Raw genomic sequence first — 25,795 nt, 5'->3', positions numbered from 1 at the left:
AGTTGAGGACTGCCAAGTTTCACTGCGGGCCGTTTGACACCCTGAAAACGGGGTGTCAGACCCCCCGCCAAGGTCCTGCGGGGAGAGGACTTCTCTGCAGGGTGCAGGCTCAGAGGTGGGGCAGGAGATGCCCAAGGTCATGGAAGAGACCCTTCAGGTGCATCCTCCAGCCTGCGACAGGGTGATAGGAGTGCACACTCCATCGCTCCTCTGCTGGGACCCAGGCCCGGAGCTGGGGGTAGCCGGCCTGGCCCCCCTGCCAGTCGGGTTCAGGGCGGGCCGGGCCCCCGCCTCCCCGGCTCCCTCTCGGTCCAGGAATCGGGGCTAGTAGGCAGCATCAGCGGGGGACCCGGAGGTCAGGTGGGAGGCGGCACCCAGCCCCAAGGGGGGCTCTAACCCCTGGGGGCGGAGCGGCGGCCTCCGGAAGCGGGCGCGCTCACGGCTCGGCGCGGTTCCTGGCGAGGCCGCTGTAACCCGACTCCCCGCCCGCGGGGGGCGGGAGCCGAGCGGCGCTGCGCCCCGGCCCGAGTGCCACATCACTCGCCCGGCCGCCCTGCCCGCCGCCCACCATGCGGCCCCCGCCGCCGCTGCTCCTCACCATGCTGGTCCTCGCCGCCGCCCGGCCCGGGTGCGAGCCCGCCTGGGACCCCGAGGGTAAGGCGGGACCGCCCGGCCCCGGGGGTGGAACTCGGCAACCCCGGAACCGCCAACTTTCCCCCGCGTGACCCGGGGCTCCAGAGAACGTCCCCCAAATGGGCACCCTGTGAACCCTGGACCTGGGGGTCTGCACCAGAGGCAGGGCCTGACTCGCTGAGCGCATCCAGGCTGGGACCCTGGGGTGGAGTGCACAGGCAGGTTAGAGGTGCCCAGCTCTCAGCACCGAGGGCTCCAGCAGGGGCTTCTTCTTGGTCTGGGCACGGCCAGTGAGGTTGGGGCGGGGGGTGCCCTGCAGGTGGGGTCTTAGGGAGCAGGTGCCAGGATTTTGCAGGAAGAGAGGGCATTTGAGGTCCCCAGTCCTTCCAGGAAGGGGGTGGCCTCTGGACCCTGTTGCAGACTCTTGAGCCCTCCCTCCCAACTCCGTGATGTGGACAACAGCGTCTCCGGAAGTGGGTGCAGAGGGCCAGGGAGGGGGTGCGGCCCGTGCCGGGGAAAGGGGGTGCTCCTGGAGGATTCTGGGGGCAGGGGATGGCAGGACTCAGGGAGCGTCCAGGGGCTTCGCGCCTGGGAGGGTGATGGGAGGTACCTGAGGATGGGGGCCAGCTGGGGCCCGGGCTGTGGTCCTCCCCACACTTTGCCTTCTGGGTGGGCCTCAGTTTCCCTTCGCAGTGAAAGGTGAGGGTGTGTCTGGTCCGCCGCCCTCAGGGTCCTTAGCAGCAGACACCTGTGACCCGGACCGCGGAAGGTGGGGGGGGGTTCCCTCCCACACTGGGGTCTGGGCGTGTTGGATTCTGAGTCTCCCAAGCGCCGGAGGTTTGCGGACACCTGAGAACTTGCTGGCATCAGCCAAGTAGGTTGTGCCAGGAGCAAAGTGCCCCTGCAGTTTGCCAAGCCCATCTCTCCCTTTCCTCCTCTCTCAGCTCAAGTTGAATTTTCTCTCCACCTCTGCCCCACCTTCACCTCTTTCCTCCCCCACTTTCTACAGAAAGGCCTGGGGCCGGGTAGTGTGTCTGGATGTGTCTGGGTGTGTGCCTACACTTGTGTGCACACGTGGGATGCAGAAGGTCATGCAGAGGGTGTCACGGATGGAGCCTCCCCCAAGACCCCAGGAAGTGTCCACTATTATAGGCTTGTCAGGGAGCACAGACCCCCTCCTCCAGGAAGCTCTCCCTGACCTGCCCTTTTCCCAGGGAGAAGTGCAGACCCTCCTCCGGACCCAGGCTGCCCCTTTCTCACCTGGAGGCTTGGGCAGGGAGGGTCTCTGTCTACCCCTCTGTGCAGCATCAGTGCCTCTTTCTAGAATAATTCCTTTTTCCAGTAGGATCTCCTTATGAGCATGTGTGGTCCATGAAAGCCCAGTGCCTTTTCCAGACCACACAGTGACGAGGGCAGGGCCAGGCAGCTTGACTCTGGGCTGCTTTGTCCAGGACTGTCCTTGTCCTTCCTGTCTTACTGTCCTGGGGCTCAGAGCAAGCAGGCCTAGACCCTCCCCCCTGCCTGTCCCTTGCCTTCTTATCAGCAGCCTGGAATTTGAGGCAGTCTCACAGAGTCGGACACAACTGAAGTGACTTAGCAGCAGCAGCCTTGCTTTGAGGGGCAGGTGTGGGTTCAAATCCTGAATTCCCTGGACCACTGTGTGTCCTTGGGTAGATGGGCCGACCTCTCTGACCTCATTCTGTTATTGTTCCCCATCTAAGACACCCGACCCCCGCAGTCTTGCTCCCTTGGTTGAAGACACGCTGACACCTTGTGGTCAAGAGGTGTAACGGTCACGTGTGGACTGCTCGAGAGCAGCCTTTGGACCAGCGCTGTCCAACACGCGAATGCCAACCCCCAAAACATCGCCTAACATTTCCCAGAAGCTACTCGAAAGAGATAGAAACAGGTGAAATTAAACTTAAGGGCAAATCTTATTTAACCTGATATATACACAATATTGAGACTTCCCAGTTGGTGCTAGTGGTAAAGAACCTGCCTGCCAAGGCAAGAGATGCAAGAGACATGGGTTCAGTCCCTGGGTCCGGAAGGTCCCCTGGAGGAGGGCACGGCAACCCACTCCAGTGTTCTCGCCTGGAGAATCCCAGGGATGGTGGAGCCTGGTGGGCTGCCGTCTATGGGGTCGCACAGAGTCAGACACGACTTACGTGACTTCTCAGCTTAGCTGCAAGTTGGTCCTTTTTACCCGAAACACACATCCGTTTCAAGTCGCAGCATTTCAGGTGCTCGGTGCCCGCGCATGGCTGGTGGGCACCACCCTGGATGGTGTGTCCTCTCAACCCCACCCCAGCCCGAGCTCCCCGCAGGCCCCCACTGGGGCTGGCTTGTTGTTTTGTGTCCCCCAAAGATACGCTGAAGTCCTAGGCGCCGTCCCCCATGCCTCTGACTGTGGCTTGACCGGGACCCGGGGCCTTTGCGGGTTTGGCCGCGTTAGGAGGAAGGCACACTGGCTCAGGCTGGGCCCTGAATCCTGTGACTGGTGTCCTTGGAAGAAGGTGGGAATTTGGGCGCAGCACACAGGAAGGAACACGGGGTGACGGAGGCAGGGATTGGGGTGATGTGGCCACAGCTGAGGGTTGCTGGGGGCCCAGGAGGACTCTTCCCTGATCCTGAGGAGGGGTGTGGCCTGCCAGCTGCTTGATTTTGGGCGTCTGGCCTTCAGAACAGGGAGAGGATCAAGGCCTGTTACACCAACCTGTGGGTCTTCGTTACAGCCGTCCCGGGAGGTGAGGCCACCGTCTCTCTCTCGCTCCCAGTAGCCACGCCGGAAGCACCGGTCCACGTCAGTAGATGCCGCCCTCCTGTCCGTCGCGATGGGCACTGCCATCTTGTGGGCGGGTCACAAGGGGCCAGGCCCCTCCTTCCTGTGCCACCCGAGCCACTGTGTCAGGACCAGCTCGTGGGGCCCTCCAGCAGCAATGGTGCCAGTCACCCCGTCACGCCCAGCTCTCTGTGACCCCATGGACTGTAGCCCTCCAGGCTCCTCTGTCCATGGCATTCTCCAGGCAAGAATCCTGGAGTTGGTGGCCATGTCCTCCTCCTGGGGATCTGCCCGACCCAGGGACGGGACCGCGCCTCTCTCGGCTCCCGCACTGGCGGGCGGATTCTTTACCGCTAGCGCCCCCTGGGGGCAACAGTGGGCACTACTGTTATCACCCCCATTTTACAGACGGGAAAACCGAGGCCCAGAGAGGCTTCAGCTTTCTCATCTGTGACTTGGGGAGGCTTGGAGCCACGTGCAACCAGGAGGGATCCGCTTGTCAAATCCACTCAAGTCCAGGCAGCTGAGTGGGTCTGATGCTTAGAAGGAGCTGGCATGGGGGTAACTGCTGTGTTCCGGCCTCCTCGGCCCATATTTTCCTGAGGCCAGCAGAGGCCCCAGGGTCAGTGGGAGCTCTGCTCACCAAGTCTGAGTGCATCTTCAGCTCTGCCCTGCTCGGCTCTGGGCTGGCACGTGGCAGGCACAGGCTTGGCATTGGGACACAGGTGTGGGGAGGAAGGGGCCTTGGCGGGAGCCATTGGGACGGGGAGGCCTGGGGCTCCTGAGCTGACAGGTGTGGCGTCTCACGGGTCGGTGAGTGTGAATTCTGAGTGTGAGCGCTGGGCACGGATGCTCCTGGGAGGGGTCCTGCTCCAACTGAATCCGTTTGTCTGTTCTCCGAACGCAGATGGGCAGATAGCGCAGCACCCGAGCAGAGCCTGGGGCGGTTTCCCGCCCTTCCCTTAGTTCCATGTTTTGGTTTGTCCTCACACCTCCTCGTGCGGCAGAGGGCAGTCGGCACAACCTGCGAACAGCTCAGACCGGAAAGGCTTGGAGTCGGGTGATGGGGTCAGGCGGTGGGAGCCGGGCACGTGCTTGGAAATTGCCAGGCTGAGAGCAGGTGGTTCAGGGCACCTGGAGTTCTCATCCACTGCCAGCCTGTCCCAGAGCGCAGGGCGTGGCGGCGGGCAGCTGCAGCCCTCTCTGTTGTGTTGAGGGGCAGCCCTGTTGCCTGGATGCTTCAGGAAAATTATCCTCCTGCCCCTTACGTTGCCCGAGTGGTTCCAGCCGGCTGGGAAGCCTGGAGTCCTTGGCAAGAGTGCGCCTTGAATGTCTCCTTCCCATGACAGCTTAGGGAGCTGGCCCATGGGGGTCAGGGTCTGTGACTGCCCCGTTTTCAGTGGGGGAACCGTGGTCCGTGTCAGGGGTACTGTATGTACAGGGGGCTGCTCAGCTAGCCTAACAGGACCCCCAACCCGTATCCCCCCTCTGGGGGGCTTGCATGTGCTCAAGTAGGCTTCCGTGACCCCAGGCTGTAAGGTGAATCCCTAGAAGCAGCCTCCATCCTTGTCGGACTGTGGTCCAGGCCTGGGTTCCAGATGAAGATCTGGGGTTAGGACACTTCCCCTCTGGTCCCAGCTCGTCCAGCTCTGCCTGTCTCTCGCCAGCCCCCGCCCAGCACCCACTTCCTGATTCCTTGTTTCCTGCACTTCCATCCCTCAGCCAAAGCTGGAATCGGCCAGTGGATGTATTCACACCATGGCTATTGGCCAGCACTCCGAGTCAGTGCTCTGCCTTCTGTTAGGGAAGCCGTGTGACCTGAGACTCAGTCTTCCCGCCCGGGGAATGGGGGTCTCGGCCACGTGGACGTCAGAGGGCGGCTGTGGCGGGGAGGGTGGGAGGGGCTGGGGGACCAGCCCTGTGAGGAGCAGCGGGATTTGGGGATGGGCAGGGGTCCCCGCCCCTGACGGTGTCGCCCTCTCTCTCTGCAGGTGGATGCCCCGGGTCTGCAGCTGCAGACAGCGGTACGTACCTGGACCGCCCGGTTTTGTTTTGTGGGAGTGAACGCAGGCCCTCCACGCTCTCAAAGCCTTTTAGGGGGAGGAACCCGGGGTTCTGCAGTGGGTGATGAGTAAGAGGGCCCATCGATCAAATCCGGACCTAATTAAAAGAGCTAGAAATCAGGCAAAACAAGAGAGGGAGGCCCTTCCCTCTGTGCAGCTGGGCTCCCACCCCTGGCTCTGCCCTGGGCTTCTGCGGGGGTCTCTTCCATCCCTCCCTCCCCGCGGCCCCCCAGGCAGGCTCAAGGAGGTCTGGGGTCTGACTTGACATGCGCGTGTACCGCGCTGGCTGGCTCTGCACCCCGTGTGTTCTCGGCACCTGCTGAGTCTGGGGCTGGGACAAGCCCCTCTCCGCCTGGCCCCAAGTTCCTGTCTCTAAAGTGAGGAAGGGAGCACTGAACGGGGGTGATGCTGGAGAGGACGTGGATCTGGTGTATCGGAGGCGCTCAGAACAGGCATTTCTTCAAGGCTCCTCCTGCCAGATTTGGGCATTGGGGTATTCTGAGCAGAAGCACTGGATTTTTTTTTTTTTAAGTGAAAGTCGCTCAGTTGTGTCCGACTCTCTGCGACCCCATGGACTATACAGTCTGTGGAATTCTCCAGGCCAGAATACTGGAGTGGGTAGCCTTTCCCTTCTCCAGGGGGATCTTCCCAACCCAGAAATAGAACCCAGGTCTCCAGCATTGCAGGCAGATTCTTTACCAGCTGAGCCACAAGGGAAGCTGGTAAAGAATTGTTATTTTTTTTTAAGTAGGACAATATTTTTGCCGAACAGAAGTCAACCATATGCCTTAACGAGGCAACCCCTTGGCTGGGCTGGCTTTCCTGGGCCCAGTCTGCCGATGTGGAAGCTGAGACCCAGAGCGGCCTGCTGGGCCCTCTCACGGGTCAGCCCGGGGGCCGTCTCTGGTCCTCCCAAAGGCCCTGGCTCCCTCTGCTGTGGGCCTTGTCCGGGCCTCTCCGTGCCGCCCATCCCTGCTGGCTCTGGTCCTGAGTGGGGTCAGCTTGGGCAGAGCGGCACTTAGTAGGCAGGCGTCTGAGCACGTCCTGGGGGGTCATCGTGGGAGGGAGTGCCCTGGTGACCCCACCGTCCCCCTCCAGCCACGTGCGTGGACCTGCAGCTGCAGACCTGCAGCGACGTCATCTACAACCGGACGGCCTTCCCCACACTGCTGCGGCACCAGTCCCGGGCGGCCGTGGAGTCCAGCTCCGAGTACATCCTCCTGAGCGTGCTGCACCAGCTGCTGGAGGGCCAATGCAACCCCGACCTGCGCCTGCTGGGCTGCGCCGTGCTGGCCCCGCGCTGCGACGGCGGCCGCATGCGGAGACCCTGCCGCCACGTCTGCGGGGCGCTGCGCGAGGCCTGCCTGCCCGCCTTCGACGCCATCGACATGGCCTGGCCCTACTTCCTCGATTGCGGCCGCTACTTCTCGGGCCCAGAGGAAGGCTGCTACGACCCCCTGGAGAAGCTGCGAGGTAGGCTCCGGGGGGGCCCCGCTGTGGTGAGCGGCTGGATGACCGGGCGGGCCAACAGGACGCATCGGGAAGGCAGTGCCTCAGCTAAGTCAGAGGCCCCGGGTGCAGGGCCCAGGCTGGGAGGGCAGAGGTGTGGGGGCCTGAGTCCTGGATGGCACTCCCCTCGCCCATCAGAGAACTGCATGGCACTGCTGTGGGGGAACCTGTCTCTCTTGAGGCCTCCCTGGCAAAGCCTGTGATCGCCTGTGGCCGCTCCTGAAAGATCACACGTGGGATATTGACTGGAGCGGCAGCCAGATGCCTCAGAGTGGGGTCTGTGGAACCCCATGGGCTCAGGGAAGCCACCCAGAGGGGCTGTGGAGATGGGCTTTGGTTTCTCATACAGACAAATGAGTAGAGCTGGAATGGGCAGCCCTGGGTGGTAGTGAGCCCCCCGTCTCAGGGGGTGTGCAAGGTGCTTCTGGGGGCCACATGGCTGTGAGGTGGGGCGATGGGTGACAAGCGCCTCTGCAGGCCTCCCTGCCCCCCAGCTGGGCTTCCAGAGTGAGTGAGATGGGTGGCCCCAGTGACACTGGGACCCTTGGTGGCCTGTGAGGAGAGCCCTCTAATCTGGTCCAGACCACAGCCCCCGCGTCACACGCGGCTCCTGAGAGCTGGGAGCGTGGCTCAGGTGACTGGGTACTTAAGTTTTGATTTTCCTTGATTGTAATGAATTTGAGCCTAAATGCAAATAACCACCCGTGGCCAGTGTGTGTGACACCGGTCGGTGGGGGATGGTGGCTTCTGGCGTCTCACGTGCTGACGTCTTGAAGCTCACAGGAAGGTCCATGTGATCTGGGGTCAAGTGTCACACACGTGTTGTCTCATTAAGACCCCACAGTGACCCTGAATAGGGGTGCAGCCTTTTCACAGGTGACTGAGTGGAGGCTCTGGGAAGGCCACCAGCAGCAGGGTGGGGGCTGGTGTGAGCCAGGCCGGCCACTGACGGATGGGTCGATCAGTCCACATGCCTGATGGCCCTCAGGTGCCCGCTGTGTCCACGGCTCCCAGCTGGGAACCAAGGAGGTGGTAGGTAGCAACCAGGGGTGCCTCGGGTTGGCCCCCAGTGAGCCCTGGCTTCCCGCTCCGCCAGTCACTGGCTGTGCAGAGCTCAGGGCTGATCCTGGAGCTGAATCTGGGAGGGAGATGAGGGTGCCGTCTACCTGCAGCTTCTCTGTGACTCAGCAGCCCATGGGCTGCACTTTGCAGGCAGACGGGAGCCGTCCGCCGGGGAAGAGGCAGGAAGCGTGGCTGGGTGGGGGCCGAGAGACAGAGGAAAGGAACCCGACATCTCTGTGGGGCCAGGCCCGCCGGCCCCGGGGAAGCCCGCAGAGTGGGCTGGAGGGAGTTTATTTTGGGCCAGTCTGCCACCAAATTGCTGGTTCCATCTGCTTTCTTCTCCCTCAGAAACCATTTTGAGCAGAAACGAAACCACAAGGCGAGTGAGACGCTTGGGAAAAGCGTGCAGTGTTAGTGCCCCTGCTTCCAAGACCAGCCCGCTGGGACCTGCGTCTTCCCGTGCAGAGATCCCATGGGAGGGTGTCTGGGAGCCCCTGGGCTGGCCTTGGGGTGCTGCTGTGAGCGGGAGGGGCCCGCCAGCTGGTCTGGGGATGGCCGTGATAGACAGCCTACCTACTCCTGGAAGCCCAGACTGTCTCCTGAGGAAGCTTTGCAAATTTGGGGGAAAAGCATACCTTCTGCTCCCCCGTCCCTCCCCCCTCCCTACCCTGTCACCGCTGACGCCCGGGGACACAGTCACCCGAAGTCAGAAGGCAGCCAGACCACGGTTTTCTTTGAGGATCCTGTCCACGTGCGTCTGTTTTGTATTCTGCTGCTCCGGATGTTACAAAATTTCCAAACAAACCCCATACGCTTGTTCTTCACTGACGCTAGGAGCTGCGTTGCTGTGTACACCTGTCGGGGGCTGTGATTAGCTGTCCACGTCCGGTTTCACAAAGGGAACTTTACTTACAAACGCAGTCATGTCTGGGGAGCCATCCGAGGGGCCCGTGTGGGTCCCGACATCCCGGGCTCCCCAGGGGGTGCCAGGGGTTGGGGTGAGGGCAGCGGCAGCCCCGAGCTGACCCCTGGTGCCCGTGTCCGCCCACCCCCCGCCCCCAGGAGGCCTGGACATCGAGGAGGCACTGCCCTCGGGCCACCCGCCCACCTTCATTCAGTTCACCCATCACTCCTACGCCCAGATGGTGCGTGTGCTGAGGCGGACGGCGGCCCGCTGCGCCCACATCTCCAAGACCTACAGCATCGGGCGTAGCTTCGACGGCCGGGACCTGCTGGTCATCGAGTTCTCGAGCCGGCCTGGCCAGCACGAGCTGAGTAAGCCGCTGCCGCCATCGGGGGAGGCGGGGTGAGCGGTCTGGGCTGGGAAAAGGCACCGGCCCGCTTGGCCTTGGGGTACACGAGCAGGTCCTCGGTCCTAATCAAAGCCTCATGTTTGGGGGCCGGGGTGGGCGGGGATTTGGGGCGTGCTGGGGGCACTGGGGTGCCGGCCGCATCCCACCAGCCGTGTGCCCACTGTCGCAGCCACGCTGCGAGTTGGGGAGGAGGCGGCCAGGAGGGTCACGGCCCCGGAGGCTGCAGACGTCGTGGGCCTTGAGGTGAGGGGTGTACGGTGACCGCAGGCCCGTCAGACCTTGTGCGTCTCTAGTGAAAAACTTAACTGTGTTGTTGTTTCTGCAGCCTTGCCCTGGTGCACCTGGACGCCAGGCAGGTATGTGGGCGCTGGGTCCTGGACCCTGACAGCTCCTCCTTGAGTGTCATTCACAGAGCGTCTTCCCATTTATTTGAAACCCAAGTCCATTTCAGCTCCTAGGAGGCTACGTCCTGTTTGGAGCTGGGGCCCCACGTGGGAAGCGCTGGATCTCACTGTGCCTGCAGCCGTGCTCTTGCAGGGCTCAGCGGCAGTCAGGCCCTGCCCCAGTCCTGGTTCACCTGCCGTGACGGGGAAGGCCCTTCCGGCCTGGAGCGCAGATGCTGGAAAAAATGACTGTGAAGCAATGTCAGGGGCAGGTCAAGGAAAAAGCGCTGGGCTCCGGGGGTGGGGCGTGGGGGTCTGGCCCCAGAACCCCGATGTTCTGACAAAGACTCGGCTCCCTGGCTGGACGGCCTGTTTCCTGGGTAGCGAGGCGAAGATGAGCACCAGCCTGGCTCTGGGGCACTGAGAGCAGCTGGGCACAGGGTCCCAGGCCTTCTCCCCGGCCCCTCAGCTCGTCTGTGCCTGAGACCCTGTGAGTCGGACAGGATCCGTCTGGATCCCATTTGGCCTTGGTCCTTACCAAGTACTCAAACGTGGCCCTCGTCTTGGCGAAGCGGCTCCAGCCCCCTTTGCTGGTCTAGCTGCGCTCAGCCTGGTTTCCATCCGGGTGGCTTCTGCAGCATGGACTTCATGTGCCCAGAGCCCCGTCTCCCATTGGGGGTCGGAGGTCATCAAGCCTCGCCCCTGCCTCCAGGGCGCACCTTGCCCGGCTCCCCCTCCAGCTCTGGGCTGAAGGCGGGACTCCCACTTTCAGGTTGAGGGGGCGCAGCTGGGGAACACGGGGGTGGGCGGTGGCCTTTGTGGGGGCCGCGGGCTATGACAACCTCGGGGCATCTCTGCGCTGGGGCTGAGGGGCCGGGGCTGCACACAGCCCGGGACGGAGGTGCCGTTTTCCATGTGAGCAGTGCGGGGCTCAGAGAGGAGAGGCGACTCGTCCAGGGTCCACGTTAGTGAGACTGCTGGGCTCCTGGTCCACTCTTGCACGCATCCACCCGTCTGTGTAGCCACCCATTCTTCCACCCGTGTACCCTTCCAGCCACCTTCATTCCTTCTTTCTTTCCTTTCTTCCGTCCTTCTCTCTTCCTTCGTTGCGTCCCTCCTTCCACCTAGCGATCCTTCCACCACCCACCTTCCCTCCATCCAGGCCCTCAGCCACCCATGCATCCTTCCATCCGTCTTCCTTCCTTCCACCTACCCATCGCTCCATCTATCCATCCTTTCACTCCAGGGCCACCTGTCTTCCCGTCTAAGCACCAGTGTCCACTCTCCTCCACCGCACAAGCACGGGGAGTGGCCGTGAATAAAATTCACACAGACCAACGATAGTGCCTAGGATTATTAATCAGTTATCATTGATCCATCACGCTGGTATTTAAGGCTCTACATCCCCGACGAGCTCAGCGAAAGGGGTGGCCTTGATGAGACCTCGTTAATCACAGAGACACTTGGGCCAGAACAAGCGTGAATAGGTTCCATAACAACAGGCTGCCCTTGCCATGTGGGCCCTCAAGTTTCCGGGGACCCCGGAGACTTCCCCCAGGTCACTGTATCCCCCTCCCCCACAGTGGAGCCGGAGGTGAAGCTCATCGGCAACATCCATGGCAACGAGGTGGCGGGCCGCGAGATGCTCATCTACCTGGCGCAGTACCTGTGCTCCGAGTACCTGCTGGGCAACCCCCGAATCCAGCGTCTGCTCAACACCACCCGCATCCACCTGCTGCCCTCCATGAACCCCGACGGCTACGAGGTGGCGGCCGCAGAGGTGAGGGCCCCCACGCCGCCCCGCGGCTGCTGCCTTCCACACGCCGCGTCCGCTCGGCCACCAGCAGTTATGGAGGGTCTGTGCCCCTGCCGTCCTGGGTAATGGGGACTCAGCAGGCATCCGTACGGGCAAAGCCCTGCTTGGCGTGGGGACCAACGCTGGTAATTCTGTGGTGGCTTAAAAGGTGACATGCCCCGTGGAAACAGGATGAAACAGGGGTGGGTGGGAGGAGCCAGGAGCGGAGGGCCTTTTGGAGGAGGTGACTGAGCAGGGCCTTCAGGGGGTGGGCAGTGAGCTGTGCATCCTTGACGTGGGGCACCCCAGGCAGGGCACAGCCGGCTGACGTGGGGCCTGAGGTTGGAGGGTCAGCCTGGAGGTCTGGGAGGTGGCGGATGAGCTCCAGAGTTCATCTCATGAAACCAGAGGGAACCCCGCCCGCCGTGACTCTCAGCCCAGCCTTGCGCCTCCCACCAGGGGGATCAGGGTGGGCGTGCTGACCCCTGGCTGGGGGCCGTCCTGTGGTTCAGGGCGCCGGCTACAACGGGTGGACCAGCGGCAGGCAGAACGCGCAAAACCTGGACCTGAACCGAAACTTCCCCGACCTGACGTCCGAGTACTACCGCCTGGCCTCGGTCCGCGGCGCGCGCGGCGACCACATCGCCATCCCCCAGCACTACTGGTGGAGTAAGGTAGGAGCCCGCTGCCGCGCCCGGGGGCTCCGGTTACTCCGGGACCCTTGGGGGGTCCTGCCCCTACTGAAAGCACCCAGAGCCTGGCAGGTGCCTGGTGACGGTGCGTGGGAGGGCTGCCTGGAGGAGCTGGCACCCACAGGAGGTGGGGGAGGAGAGTTCCAGGCCCAGGATGGGCACTTGGGGGCACCCGGTGGGGTGGGGCCGGGGCCGAATCCTAAAGCTTGGGTGTGCGGCTGAGTGATCGGCGGGGACGCGCCTGGCCCTGAGGACCGTCTCCTCCTCCCCCCGACCCACCCTGGGCAGGTGGCCCCCGAGACAAAGGCAATAATGAAGTGGATGCGAACCATTCCCTTCGTGCTCTCGGCCAGCCTCCACGGGGGCGACCTGGTGGTGTCCTATCCCTTTGACTTCTCCAAGCATCCCCAGGAGGAGAAGATGTTTTCTCCCACGCCCGACGAGAAGGTGAGAGGCTGGGCGGGTTTGCTGTGGGTGGTGCCCTCGGGGGGCCTGAAGTCCTTCAGGTCCTGAGGCGAGTGTCTTCCAGCCTTCTGAACCATTCGGAGCCTTCCAGACCCAGCTCCAAACCCCTTCCTCCAGGAAGCCTTCCAGCCAGCTCCCCCCTCCCTTCTCTGGCCGCCCCACCTTCCATCAGTGTCTCCTCTGGGAGCTCCTGGGGTGGGGACCCTGGCTGAGTGCCCTCCCCACACAGGCCACCCCGTGTATGTCCCAGGGGAGGGCGCGGCCCCGGGCGGTGCCAGCAGAGGGCAGTGCTGCGTTGCGCATGGCGCATGGCGCCCGGCGACTCCTAGCGCCTCCCCCGTTGTGGGCAGGGCGGGCTTGCTAAAGGTCAGGTCCTTCCCTGATGGCTGAGCTGGTAAAGAATCTGCCTGCAATGTGGGAGACCTGGGTTCCATCCCTGGGTTGGGAACATCCCCTGGAGAAGGGAAAGGCTCCCCACTCCAATATTCTGGCCTGGAGAATCCCAGAGAATTACTGGAGAAGGGAAAGGGTACCCACTCCTCCAGTCTTCTTGGGCTTCCCTGGTGGCTCAGCTGGTAAAGAATCTGCCCGCAGTGCGGGAGAGCTGGGTTCCATCCCTGGGTTGGGAAGATCCCCTGGAGAAGGGAACGGCTCCCCACTCCAGTATTCTGGCCTGGAGAATCCCATGGACAGTCCACAGGGTGGCAGAGAGTCGGACACAACTGAGCGACTTCTTTCACTTCTCAGGTGCCCTGGGAAGCAGTGGGGTCCAACTAGGAGTTCTGGTCACCTGGGCCCAGAGGAGGCCTGTTTCCCCCACTGGTCAGAGCAGCAGGGGCTAAGACCCGGGATGCTGGCCGGATCCCTCTCTGGCCACATTCTTCCCTTCTCTGGGGGCGCCCCCTGCCCTGACGGACACCAGAGCTGGCCTTCTGGAAGGGCATGGGAGCTGAGGAGACCGAGGCCAGGGAGTGGGGGTGAGCTTTGCTGGGTCACCCGATGGAGCTGAGCTGCGCAAACTGCCCTAATGACCCCCAGCCCCCAGGGCCGTTTGTGCCCCGCCAGGAGCAGGAGTTTCCCACCCTCGCAGGAGGCCGCAGCTTGCAGGACTTCCCCTGAGCAGCGCGGGGAGGCTCCGGAGGGTCTGACCGGGTCACTAAGGCCTGGTCACTAAGTGGGCCCCCTGGAGGCCCAGACTCGGGCAGAGGGCCAGGCCTGGCCGCTGCCGCCTTCTCAGACCTTCCCCTGGTACTGGGGCAGGGCAGGGAGTGTGGGGCAGGTCCCAGATGGACAAGTGCCCGGGCCGGCCCCCGTCTTGTTCTGTGGTCCCTCAGGGGTCCCCCTGCCTCACCCAGCCCCCCAAGTGTGCGGCAGGTCTCCCCCCACCACCGTGAAGAGGACGGGGCCCTGAGCTGTGGGCCCTCGTCTACGGGGGAGACGGAGCCAGACTCGAGCAAGGACGAGGAGGTGCGGCCTCGACCAGGACAGGTGGCTGCCCGGGAGGCCGGGGACGAGCGGGGATGGGGTGTGTGTGTGTGTGTGTCTGTGTGTGTGTGTGGACTGCAGCCTGAGGGTGGACTTTGAGAAGGGCGTCCTCCAGGGCCAGCCACCCGTGTGGAGCTGGAGGATCAGGTGGGGACTTCCCCAGGCTCCCAGGAGTGAGGCTCAGGGCTGTGGGCAGTGGGAGCTGGGGGTGCCCAGCGGGCACGGGCTGAGCCCGCCTCCTGCAGCGCCAGGGGGCTGCACCATCTGTACGTCACCTGTGTGTCCCCGGTGACTGGCCCTGCCCTTGTTCATTCTAGTGCCCACTGCCTCCCTCACTCAGCACATCCCCACTCACTCGTCACATCCCCACTCAGCCACCCACCCAGTCACTCAGCCACCCACCCAGTCACCCACTCACTCAGCCGTTCACTCATCACTCACTCATTCATTAATTAACCCACTCACTCATTTATTCACCCATCCACTCATTCATTTCTTCCCTCACTCCCTTACTCAGTCATTCACTCACTCACTCACTCACTCACTCACTCACTGACTCCTACAACCAGCACATGCCTGGGACCCGGAGAGGTGCTGGCTTCTATGCTTGGGGCTCTGCAAGTGCTTCTGGAGTGGCTGGGTGTCTCCCCTGTGCCTGGCCTGCGCCCAGTGTGGCTGTGCCATCAGAGGGCAGGGTCAGCATCTGGGTGAAGCCGTGTCCTCCAGGCAGCAGGAGCCCCTGGGCACCAGGCTCAGACTCTCTGCCTCTCAGGGGCAGATGCGTGAAGATGCCTCGAGGGGGGGAGTTCACCTCAATGAGTCCCCACAGAGTCAGAACACCGAGCGCCTTCCCCACCAGCCATCAATCACCGATCGATCATCCTTCAGACCTGCAGCCAGCGGTGGTCTCTGTGGAAACCAGGGTCCCAGGAGAGGCTTGGGGAGTGGGGCAGCAGGAGGAGGGCTTGAGCACGGTGTCCAAGCCACACCCCCAGTCTTCCATGGTGCCCGGTGGATGAGGGCCAGTGCCTCAGGACAGCATTCAAGGCTCCAAGGCCAGCCAGGGCTGCCTGCCTCAGCCCTCTGTCCCCCTACACACCTGCCCCTTCTGCCAAAATCCTGCTCCCAGCTCGGCTCCAGCTCCGTCCTGCCGTCCAGGCCCTCCCTGGCCCAGCCCATCCCCCCGTGGGAAGGAGCTAGTTTATGCAGGTCCCTGGCCAGCTGGCCCTTCTCTCTGACCCTGGCCCGTGCTCCTGGGCTCCAGCCAGTCCACATCTGCCCCTCCTAGCAGCCCACCACACCCCACCTTGTTTCTCTGGGAGTGCTCATGATCCCTGTGTCTTCCCCACCCACCCACACCTGGACCTGGGCAGAGCTCCTACCCGCAGGGCAGGCCTGATTCCAGCCAGCCTGGGGCTCGAGCACCCTGGGGTGGTGCGGACTTACTCTGCTCTCCTGGGGGGCTGACTGACAGGTGACAGGAGGTGGCCCCAGGGCAGGATGGAGAGAGACCAGGAGGGAGGATTTGGGGGGGCAGACCTTGGAGAGGGGCTGGCCTAACCTTCTAGGCCCAACCAGCCTAGGTCCCACTCTTCAGATGGGTGATGGGTACCAGAGAAGTGGGGACCCAGGCAGAGTTCCACAAACAACCCCGTCAGCACCTGGATGCCTGCCTGAAAGGGCTGATGCTGACCACAGGTGGCAGCGGCTGGCAGGATAGTGGTCCTTGACTGCTGACCTTGGTGACTGCAGGACACCCATGGGCTTGTATCTGGGGACTTGGGCTGTGTCTGTGGGACCAAGTTGAAACTGCAGCCTTACCCCGAGAAACTGGACACATCCTTCTCCAAACCCCAGGCCCTGGGTCTGAGTTGTCAGGAGAGACCTCACTCTGGCCTGGAGCAGCTGCTCATTGCGGACCCCACCTGTCCACCTCCCCTTTTCTTAAAGAAGGGTCCTCATGCAGGGACACCCCTCTCCTGGGGCCCCGGGGCCCTGAAGAGGCCCAGGGCAGGCGCACCCCTCATCCATCTGGCCCTTGCTTGGAGCCTCCACCCTGGGTCAGACCTGTGTCTGGTCCTGGGATGCACAGGTGGCTGAGTCCAGTCTGGGAGGAGGAGGACCTGGGGCCTGCAGGGGTGTGGGGTGTCATGAGGGGAGCTCTGGGCTGGGGAGGCCAGTGGGGGAGGGGCTATGCACCACCTAGGAATTGGGGCCACCCTCCAGGCCCTGCCCCAGGCTCTCCCTCTCCCAGGGGGTGGCAGATCCTGAGCTGCGTCCTGTGTGGGACCACCAGACGCAGTGGAAACCGGGGACGGGTTATGGCAGCAGGCGGGTGGGCTCCTGCAGCGGCTGGTGTCCCTGGGCACATAAAGTGCTGAATAATGTAGACCTTCACGTGAGAGATGAAGGCAGTAACATGGGACCTTCCCAGCCCCCCCCCCCCCCCCGTTTCCCCCCAAGGCCTGCCCTCTGCACAGTAGCAAGAAATGCTTCATGCCGACCAACCTCCGGAACGCCCCCTTCTCGAGGGGAAGCCCACGCCCCCTAGCCAGGTGTGCAGGGCTCCGTGACGTGCCCGTGTACCCACCTCCGGTCCTCTGCACATGCTGGGCCCGCTGTAAGGACACTGCCCCCCTCCCACCTGAGCTGCAGGCCTTCCCTGCGGCAGCCCCGCCCACAGGAGGCACCTCCCGCCTCACCCTCTGCCCCCAGCTCAGAGGGCGTCCAGCAGGGCACCCACCACAGCCCTCGCGGGGACCTCTCCGTCTCCCTTCCAGATGTTCAAGTTGCTGGCCCGAGCCTACGCCGACATGCACCCTATGATGATGGACAGGTCGGAGAACAGGTGTGGGGGCAACTTCCTGAAGAGTGGCAGCATCATCAATGGGGCGGACTGGTACAGCTTCACCGGAGGTGTGCGGGGGCCGGCAGTGGGGGGTTGGGGGCGGGGCCTCGCGTGGGGGCGGGGCTTTGGGCAGGGCGGGGTCTGGGACCGGGCGGGGGCGGGGGCGCAGTTGGGCTGGGGAAGGGCTAGGCTCGGGTTGGGTCGGGGCTGAACTGCGCCTGGAGGGAGGGAAAGTTCCTATATCCGGGAAGGGCTAGACTTCCTGTTGCCTTTTCTGCGGTTTATTTAATAGTCACTTACCATCTCATGATCCCACCCATGACCAGTTCGCCTTTTGGGGGATTTGTAGGGTTGCCTGATGGAGTACAGGATTGTCAGTGAACCTGGAGTTTGAGAGAAGTGAGGAAAGCTGTAGAAGAAGTGAAGTGAAGTCGCTCAGTCGTGTCCGACTCTCTGCGACCCCGTGGACTGTAGCCTACAAGGCTCCTCTGTCCAGGGAATTTTCCAGGCAAGAGTACTGGAGTGGGTTGCCATTTCCTTCTCCAGGGGATCTTCCTTACCCACAGATCAAACCCAGGTCTCCCGCATTGCAGGCAGATACTTTACAGTCTGAGCCACCAGGGAAGCCCAGGAGGAAGGGTGTTGAGTACTATATAAATACTAAGGTCCAAACATGTGGGATGTTCTTACACTAAAACTATATTCATTGTTTCTCTGAATTGAGGGAGCAGGTGACTCCCTGTGTCATGGGGGCCTCGAGGCTGAGCCCACAGGCCTCCACGCGCTGCTGGCTACCCCTCCACGCTGGCATGACGCTGAGTATTCATGTCCCTTGACAGATAAGGAAATTGGACTCAGACAAGGAAAGGGCCAGCTCGAGGGCCTCAGCCCGTGGCAGAGCTGAGACTCACCCTGCCTGTCCCCCGACTTCTCCTGGGAGGTGGACAGGGTGGCCCCTCAGCTCCTGTTCCAAAGACGTGTTCTCCTCTGCTCAGCGCCCCTGCTGCCCATGGTGGCACATGTGGTCCTTCCCCAGAGGGGGCAGCGCAGCTTCTCTCTCGCCAGGACCCAGACACATGGGTCCCCTGACCCTCGGGGGGAGGGCTTCGAGTCTCAATCATGACCCTTCAGTGGGGTCTGTAAAGAGCCCACTGGGGTGCTGATCCTGGGAGAGGTGAGCCGGGCTCCCCACCCACTGGGCATGAGTTCAGGAGGGTTAGGGGCCATGACCAGGAACAAAGGGGCCATCTGTGTGTGTGGGGTGTGGCCTCACTGTGGACTTGAACGGTAACTCATAAAGGGTGGCTGCTGGCTGCCAGGGCTTGGAGGAAGCCCTGAAGCTCTGAAGGTCCAGGCCCCAGAGCCGCCTAGAAGCTTCTGCTGGACAAGACCTCCCAAGCAGTTGGGGTGGAGGGCAGGCTCAGGGGGCGGTGGTCAGCCCGACCTGCTCCAAAGGCTCTGTGGCCTCCCAGGCCGGCTGTCAGCCCCCCCAAGCTGGGCTCCCCCAGAGATGGAGTTTGTAGGACCTTCCTCTCTGAATTGTTCTCAGGACTGTCCTGTAGATGGACACTGTTATCAGTGATCGCGCTGGGGCAGGGGCACGTGTGACCCCCAGCGTGAGCCCAGCTTCTCTGCTGGAGGTGGACTTGCTCCTACTCCCCCGAAGGCCGCACAGATGGTAGGGGAGTCTGTGGACAGGGGCGCCAGACCACTTGTTCCCCAGCCCAGTTCCCCTTCCCCTGGGACCTTGGGTGGGAGCCGTCTGCCTCCGTCTGTCTGGCTGGAAGGCCGGGATAGGACCGGCCTCTCGCAGCTCTCCAGCCTGGGCCCGCGGGGGCCGATGTTGAGGACCGCTCGCTCAGCTGCCCCCACCCCCACCGCATTGCAGGCATGTCCGACTTCAACTACCTGCACAGCAACTGCTTTGAGATCACGGTGGAGCTGGGCTGCGTGAAGTTCCCCCCGGAGGAGGCGCTCTACACGATCTGGCAGCACAATAAGGAGCCACTGCTGAACTTCATGGAGATGGTGAGCTCTGCGTGCTGTGCCCGACCCTGCCCGGGACCTGGCGTGGGGAGGGGCGCCCAGACCTGGGCCCCGCGGCGGGCGACCCCCGGACCGGGACACCGGACGGCGGGGCTCGGCGTCCACGCGGTCACGTAGTCATTCTGCACTTGCTTCTTCGTTAACCATCTGTGTTCATGAGTGAAGGCTCACCACACGTCTCTCCTCCCTTAGGCCCAGCCTCGGGGTGGCTGGGGATGCCAGGGGGGCACACATCAGGGTCCCCAGTGCAGCAGGGGTCTCTGTGAGGGGAGTGCAGGGGCCAGTGCAGCCCAGGGCAGCCCCTGACCCAGCCTTGGAGGCCAGGTGTCTTCTTGGAGGAAGGAGGCACCCGGGATGTGTCTTGAAGTGGAAGTAGGGGAGGTCATGCCACGGGACAGGGACCCTCTGGCAGAGGGGGTGGTGTGGGGGTGTTTAGACCACCGAGGGTCCCGTGGCCAGAATGAGGGGCATGGCCCTGGGAACGGGTGAGTCCTGGCTGGGAGCACGCCTGCAGGGCATGGCTGGCAGCAGGGTGCGGGGTCGTCAGGCAGGGCCTGTCCTCCCCTTAGGCTCGGAGGGGAGGACATGGGCTGCTGGGGCGGGAGTAGGGCAACAGGATTGAGGGGTGACCCCCTCATCGTGGGCTGAAAGCCTCCAGAAATAAGCATGCCATGAGTGGGGGGCCTCAGAGAGCGTGTCTAAAGTCACCCCTCACCGGACCCAGAGAACCGAGACTCCCGGTGGTCCAGTGACCATGTGGGGACCCAATGCCGAGGTCCCGCCACCCCTCCCAGCCCTGCCCCAGCCCTCAGGCTCTGCAGCGTGCCCCCCACCCCTCCCAGGGGATGCTGTTCTGAATAGGGTAACGCTCATGTGAGGGACACAGAAACTCAAAACGGAGCATGATAACGGGGGTTTTGTGAGAAGCCTCTGCTTTTTCCTTTTTCCCGAGCATCTTTAAGAATCATAAAAATCGCATGTTGCTGCCAGTGAGGAGCAGGTCCGAAGAGAGGAGCAGGATTGCCCGAGGGAGACAGCAAGGGGCTGTGAGCGTGCAGAACGTTACAGTTGGTGCCCCCTGCCCCCAGCCCCAGCCACACCGCCTCGAATCCTGCCACCAGGCCTGGCTGGGAGACAGGGCTGCCGCGTTTTTCAGTTGGAAGAATGAGGGTGCTGGGGAAGGATCGTGCCAGTCGGGGGACCCTGGGCTCCCATCCGGCATCACGGGGGCTCTGATATAGCCAGAGGAGGAGACACAGAGGGTCAGAGAGTGACCGCGCTGTTCCGATGTCATCGGACTCTCGAACTCAGATCTGCTTGCCCCAAGCCCCAGTTCCATTGTCGAGGCCCCTCCCTTCTAGAAAGACCAGGAACTTCCTCCCGGTGGGGAGCGAGCAGAGCCTCTGGGCCAGCAGCTGCAGCAGTAGGGAGGGAGCAAGGCCCCGGCTGACAACTGGACATTGTCAGCGTGGGGTCCTTCTTGGAGGCTGTGCCAGCCACCTCGCTGCTCGGGGCCGGGCAGCATCAATAACGGCTCATGGCCAGGCCTCCTCGCGCGTCCTGCTTTACGGCCGTCTGGTGGAAATGACTTTAAGGAGCCTTAAACGGGGCTGGGATCGCTCTGTGGATATTGCATGTGAAGGCTCGGGGCATAAAGATTTAATAGCAAGCGCAATACTGCAAACGACCGGGCAGCCTGTGGCCGAGCCTGGCTGCCCCCCAGGACAGTCCCCAGGACAGCTGCCCGGGCCTCCTGATAAGGATCTGTCTGTCATGTACACTGAGACCTTTCCCTAAGTGATCCTGACCAGGCCTGGGGGGGTGGCGTCCACCTCCCTCTGGTTGAGGTGGCGGCGGGGGGCATCTCTCCTCCTCTGCCTGAGAGCTCCACATGCCTGCTTCTGCAGGATGATGACCGTTCGCCTGAGAGCAGGGACGGACCAAGCGCTTGCTGGAGGTCCTTCTGTGTGTCTGGCCTCTGCTCTCGGGTTAGGGGGCAGGGAAAAGGCAGACGGTGACATCACAGTGAGGTCAGAGCTGGAAGAAGGGAACCAGGACTGTGGGTTCCCCAAGGAGGCCCCTGGTGTGACCAGTCATCAGGGAGGGCTTCCTGGAGGAAGAGGATTGTGAGCTGTGTCTGGGAAGGGGAGAGGGATAGGTCAGGCCTTGTAAGCAGAGGAAGGGCGGGGTGGAGGTCGGCAGTCCTGGGCGACCCTGGAGGAGGGAGGGGCAGCCTTCAGAGACAGAGCAGCCCGCAAGCTGAGTTGCCCTTCCCACCGGGAGTCCCAGCCTCCTCTGACGTGAGGAGGATCGACCTCTGGTTGTTTCCTGCCGATGGAGCTAGGGTGCTCAGCTTGTGCCTTGCACGTCGTTTTAGGAGAACTGTGCAGAGGCTCTGGGAGGTGCTTTCTTTGCCAAGTGTAAGGCTTCCTGGCCTGATGGTGACGTGCGTGAGCTGCGGGGCATCTGCTCGGACACCGCCCGTGCTTAGGACCAGCCCAGGGAGAGGGTGGGGCCCCCCTGCCTCCAGCTCGGCTGTACTGATTCTTACTCCCCAAGGCGGGCACAGCGACCCTCTGTTACAGATGGGGAGAGGGGCCGAGATGCCCAGGCGGCTTGCCTGAGGTCAGAGCCGGCTCGTGCCCGGCTGGACTGACACCAGGGTCCCAACCTTCAGGCCCGTGTCCCCCTGCTGCCTCCCCTCTGCCTTCGGGACCCTGGCCCCTCTGGCCCTAGGTACCCAGGCAGGGGCTCAGATGTGTTCACAGGTGGGCACGAGGGGTCTGCCGCTCAGGGCTCAGGAGATATTGTCAGCCTGATCCCCTGAGCTGGCACTGTGGGCCATTTGGAAACCCGGAATGGGGTTGATTGTTGCTGGGGGAGGACCCCGGCGGTGGGCTCCTCATTGCTCACCCTCACCTCACAGATGAGGGTTTCCCTGGAGACAGCCTGGGTGGGCTGCCGGGCCCTCAGTTCAGTTCAGTTCAGTCGCTCAGTTGTGTCCGACTCTTTTCGACTGCATGAATCCCAGCACGCCAGGCCTCCCTGTCCATCACCAACTCCCGGAGTTCACTTAAACTCACATCCATCGAGTCGGTGATGCCATCCAGCCATCTCATCCTCTGTTGTCCCCTTTTCCTCCTGCCCCCAATCCCTCCCAGCGTCAGAGTCTTTTCCAATGAGTCAAGTCTTTGCATGAGGTGGCCAAAGTACTGGAGTTTCAGCTTTAGCATCATTCCTTCCAAAGAACACCCAGGGCTGATCTCCTTCAGAATGGACTGGTTGGATCTCCTTGCAGTCCAAGGGACTCTCAAGGGACTAGATTTGATAGATAGAGTGCCTGATGAACTATGGATGGAGGTTCGTGACATTGTACAGGAGACAGGGATCAAGATCATCCCCATGGAAAAGAAATGCAAAAAAGCAAAATGGCTGTCTGGGGAGGCCTTACAAATAGCCGGGCCCTCAAGCGGGCACAAACCGTATCCCCACCCGGTCCTTGGCCCCCTCAGGTGCACCGGGGCATCAAAGGCATGGTGATGGACAAGTTTGGCAAGCCGGTCAAGAACGCCCGGATCTTAGTCAAGGGCATCCGCCATGACATCACCACTGGTGAGCGATTCCTGGGGCTCCTTCAGTGCTCAGAGTGGGACCCTGCTCCATCCGTCCACTGCTGGCCTGGGGGGAGGGTGAGGCTGGGGAGCCCCAGGAGTCTATGTGCACCTCGAGCTGTATCTCCTGCAGCATTGAGCCCAGCGCGTGGGGACACATGCAGGTCCTGACTGCTGATGACCATCAATGTGGATCCTGAGTTCCTCAAGAAGGAACACCACCATTACAGAGGGAGCCTGTGGGTTCAGTCCCAGAGCTTCTATCCCACTGACCAGCTGTGTGTCCTTGTGGGCTCTGGGTGCCCTCAGGGATTTCACAGCTGGTTTGAAAAATACCGTACCCTGTGACGTGTGCTCTTGGAGAAAACAGTCCAGAGAAAGGAGGGCTTGTTAACTGTGTGTGTAGGGCGGTGGGGTGGGGTGGGGTGGGATGGACTGCGAAGGCTTCAGAGAGGAGGTGTGGCTAGGCAGGGCTTTGCGGGATGAATAGGAGTTTGACAGAGGGAGGCGGTGGGAAGGACGTTCCAGGCCCACACAGAGGCGAGTGCACCCTTGGAGTCTGCTGCCCTGCAGGCGAACGCCCCCTGACCCCCAGTGCCCACTGTCTCAAGGCTGTGTGGGCCCAGCTCCGAGAGCCATTCCCCTTCCATGTGTCTGCAGCCCCAGATGGTGACTACTGGAGACTGCTGCCCCCGGGGGTCCACATCGTCATCGCTCAAGCCCCCGGCTATTCCAAGGTCATCAAGAAAGTCATCATCCCTGCCCGGATGAAGAGGGCTGGCCGCGTGGACTTCATTCTCCAGCCGCTGAGGACTGGACCCCAGAAGTTCCTTCCCGGGTCCCGGAGGGGTGGGCTCGGAGGGGAGCCCCAGGAGCCCGACGAGGAGCCCCTGGGGGCCCGGAGACAGCCCACGACCGGCGGCAGCAAGCCCTGGTGGTGGTCCTACTTCACGTCGCTGGGGCAGCACCAGCCACGCTGGCTGCTCAAGTACTAGGTGCCCCGGCCCTGCCGGACGCGCAGGCCACGTCGTCTCCTGCTCTTGATCCGTCTTCCAGAGGCGTCCCACGAAGCCGTCTCCGTCTCATTAAAGTGTTTCTATTCTCCTCCCACCTCGATGAGAGGCTCTGTGTCTGCGGCCCGGCATGGCCGCTGGAGGAGAGAGGCCCGCCTGTCCTGCCTGCCTCCGGGGTCCTGGGCACGGGCTCCTCTGTCCCCCAGGCAGCCATCCCAGGGTGGCCCTGCCAACCCTTCTGTGCACAGCCCATTCCTGGAAAGGGAAGCCTTGAATCCAGAGGGGCCTCGACGTTATAGATGGAAAGCCGAGGTTCGGCAGGGGGCGTGATGCCCCGAGGCCACACGGAGAGGGTGATGCCGGGCTGGGAGCTGAGGCTGTGGGTCCTGCGGTTGACGGCAGTCTGGGAGGATGTGGATGCAGGTGGGAGGTGGGGGGAAGCTGGGGGGAGCCTGGTTGGGGAGTGGGAATTGGCTGAGCCCCCAGCAGGTGACAAGGTCATCATAGTCTCCAGGGCAGGTGAGCCGGCAAGAAGCATGGCCCAGCAGTTACCCTCAGAAGCGCCTGACTCCAGGAGGAAGGGTCTCCCTCCTCAGCCCCCTCCTCATCCTGCGATGAAAGCATCTCAGGGGCCCTCAGGGCCCCCTCTTGGTCCACCTCTGAAGTTTGGTGCGTCTGTCTGTCCTGGGATCTGTCGGATGGGGAGTGAGGAAGCCTAACAGAGGAGGCCCCTAGAGAGGGTGTGCTAGTCAGTTAGGGCTGCATAGCAAAGCCCCACAGACCACGCGCACTCATCTCCTGGTCTTGGAGGCTGGGAGGCCAAGTCAGAGTGTCAGCAGGCTCCTTCTGCTCCAGGCCTGTGTCCTTGGTGTCTAGACGGCCGTCCTGACCCCATGTCTTCCCATCCTGCTCCCTCCACGCCTGTCTCTCTATCCCAATGTCCTCTGTTTATATAAGTCTTATTGGATGGGGGCCCACCCTGAGGGCCCCATTTGATTTGATCACCGCAGTCTCCAAATACAGTTGCGTTCGCGGGTACTGGAGCTTAGGACTCCAGCATATAAATTCTGGGGAGTGGGGGGTGGCCGGGTGGGGGGGACACAATTCAACCCCTAAGAGGAGGACCGGCCACAGCTTGGTGGTTTCCTTGCTGGCTCCTGGCTGTGTTCTTAGAGGTCCCTTGCATCCCTAGTCCAGGCCTGGGCAGGGTTGACCCCATACAGAAGTGGGGGTGTATCTTGCCAGAGCAGTGGCTTCACTTCAGCTGAATATCAGCCTGCCCTCCACCCCCCGCCCTTGCCCATCAGCACTGTGGGATCGCGTCCTGCTAGACTGGACCAAAGCCGACAGGAGCAGGCATGCTTCTGGTGCAGTGTGGTGTGTGTGGGGGTGCAGGAGGGGGCACGGGCCTCCTCCCGTCACACAGTCTGGGCCCCATGCAGCACTTCATGGTTTGCAACCAAGGCATGTGTGTGTGTCCTGGGGGGTGATCCGGAGCTCTGGTCAAACACCACCACTCTTTGAGTCCCTCTGCCCCACATTCACCCCTGTGCCAGCAGTCCCGAACAGAAGCGTTTATTTGGTCCCACTGTGTACCGGGCACCCCATCCTTGCTGCACAGATATGGTTGCCACCCAGAAAGCTTTTGAGATGACTTCAGGACCTTGTGGTGTATGGGTGGTGTCAGCTGAGTCCCTCCTGCAGGACCCTGTGTGGGGTTCCTGCTCTCCTCACATCTCTCACCGGCTCCGCTGGTCACGGCCGCCTCCCGGGTCGGTCTGAGAGGCGGAGAGAGCTCTGTCTGGAGCCCAGCTCATGCTTCAGGCACTGGAGGTGAGGGCAAGGGCAGGGAGACTCACCTCTGAGAGATACCCCAGCCCCCGACTGGTGCCCACCTCGTCTGTGGACAGCGGAGACCCCACAGTGGCTCCTCTGTCCTTTCAGAGAGCCCAGGAGTCCTCGGCCTCACCCTGAGCCCAGTTCCCTCCCATCGTTTCAAGTCTCCTCGCCACTGAGCTCTCCGCTTGGCACCCGCACCCGGGTTGTTGTTCAGTCACTCAGTCGTGTCAGACTCTTTGCGACCCCATGAACTGCG

At 62.5% G+C, this 25,795-nt stretch overlaps 1 protein-coding gene across 1 annotated transcript; it reads left to right on the top strand.

Moving 5' to 3' along the window:
- Positions 1-482: 482 nt before the first annotated feature.
- Positions 483-23,797, top strand: CPZ (carboxypeptidase Z). Its single transcript, XM_025290559.3, has 11 exons — positions 483-654; positions 5,407-5,439; positions 6,577-6,951; positions 9,112-9,324; positions 11,329-11,525; positions 12,053-12,214; positions 12,521-12,679; positions 16,963-17,098; positions 18,919-19,058; positions 22,589-22,688; positions 23,348-23,797. The coding sequence occupies exons 1-11, from the start codon at positions 570-572 to the stop codon at positions 23,680-23,682; spliced, it is 1,935 nt and encodes a 644-aa protein (XP_025146344.3). The 5' UTR covers positions 483-569; the 3' UTR covers positions 23,683-23,797.
- The last annotated feature ends 1,998 nt before the right edge of the window (positions 23,798-25,795 follow it).

The sequence above is a fragment of the Bubalus bubalis genome, chromosome 7, assembly GCF_019923935.1.
Source record: "Bubalus bubalis isolate 160015118507 breed Murrah chromosome 7, NDDB_SH_1, whole genome shotgun sequence".
Lineage (NCBI taxonomy): Eukaryota > Metazoa > Chordata > Mammalia > Artiodactyla > Bovidae > Bubalus > Bubalus bubalis.
Note: the sequence above shows the minus strand (reverse complement) of the source record. Positions and strands in the feature narration are given on the sequence as shown.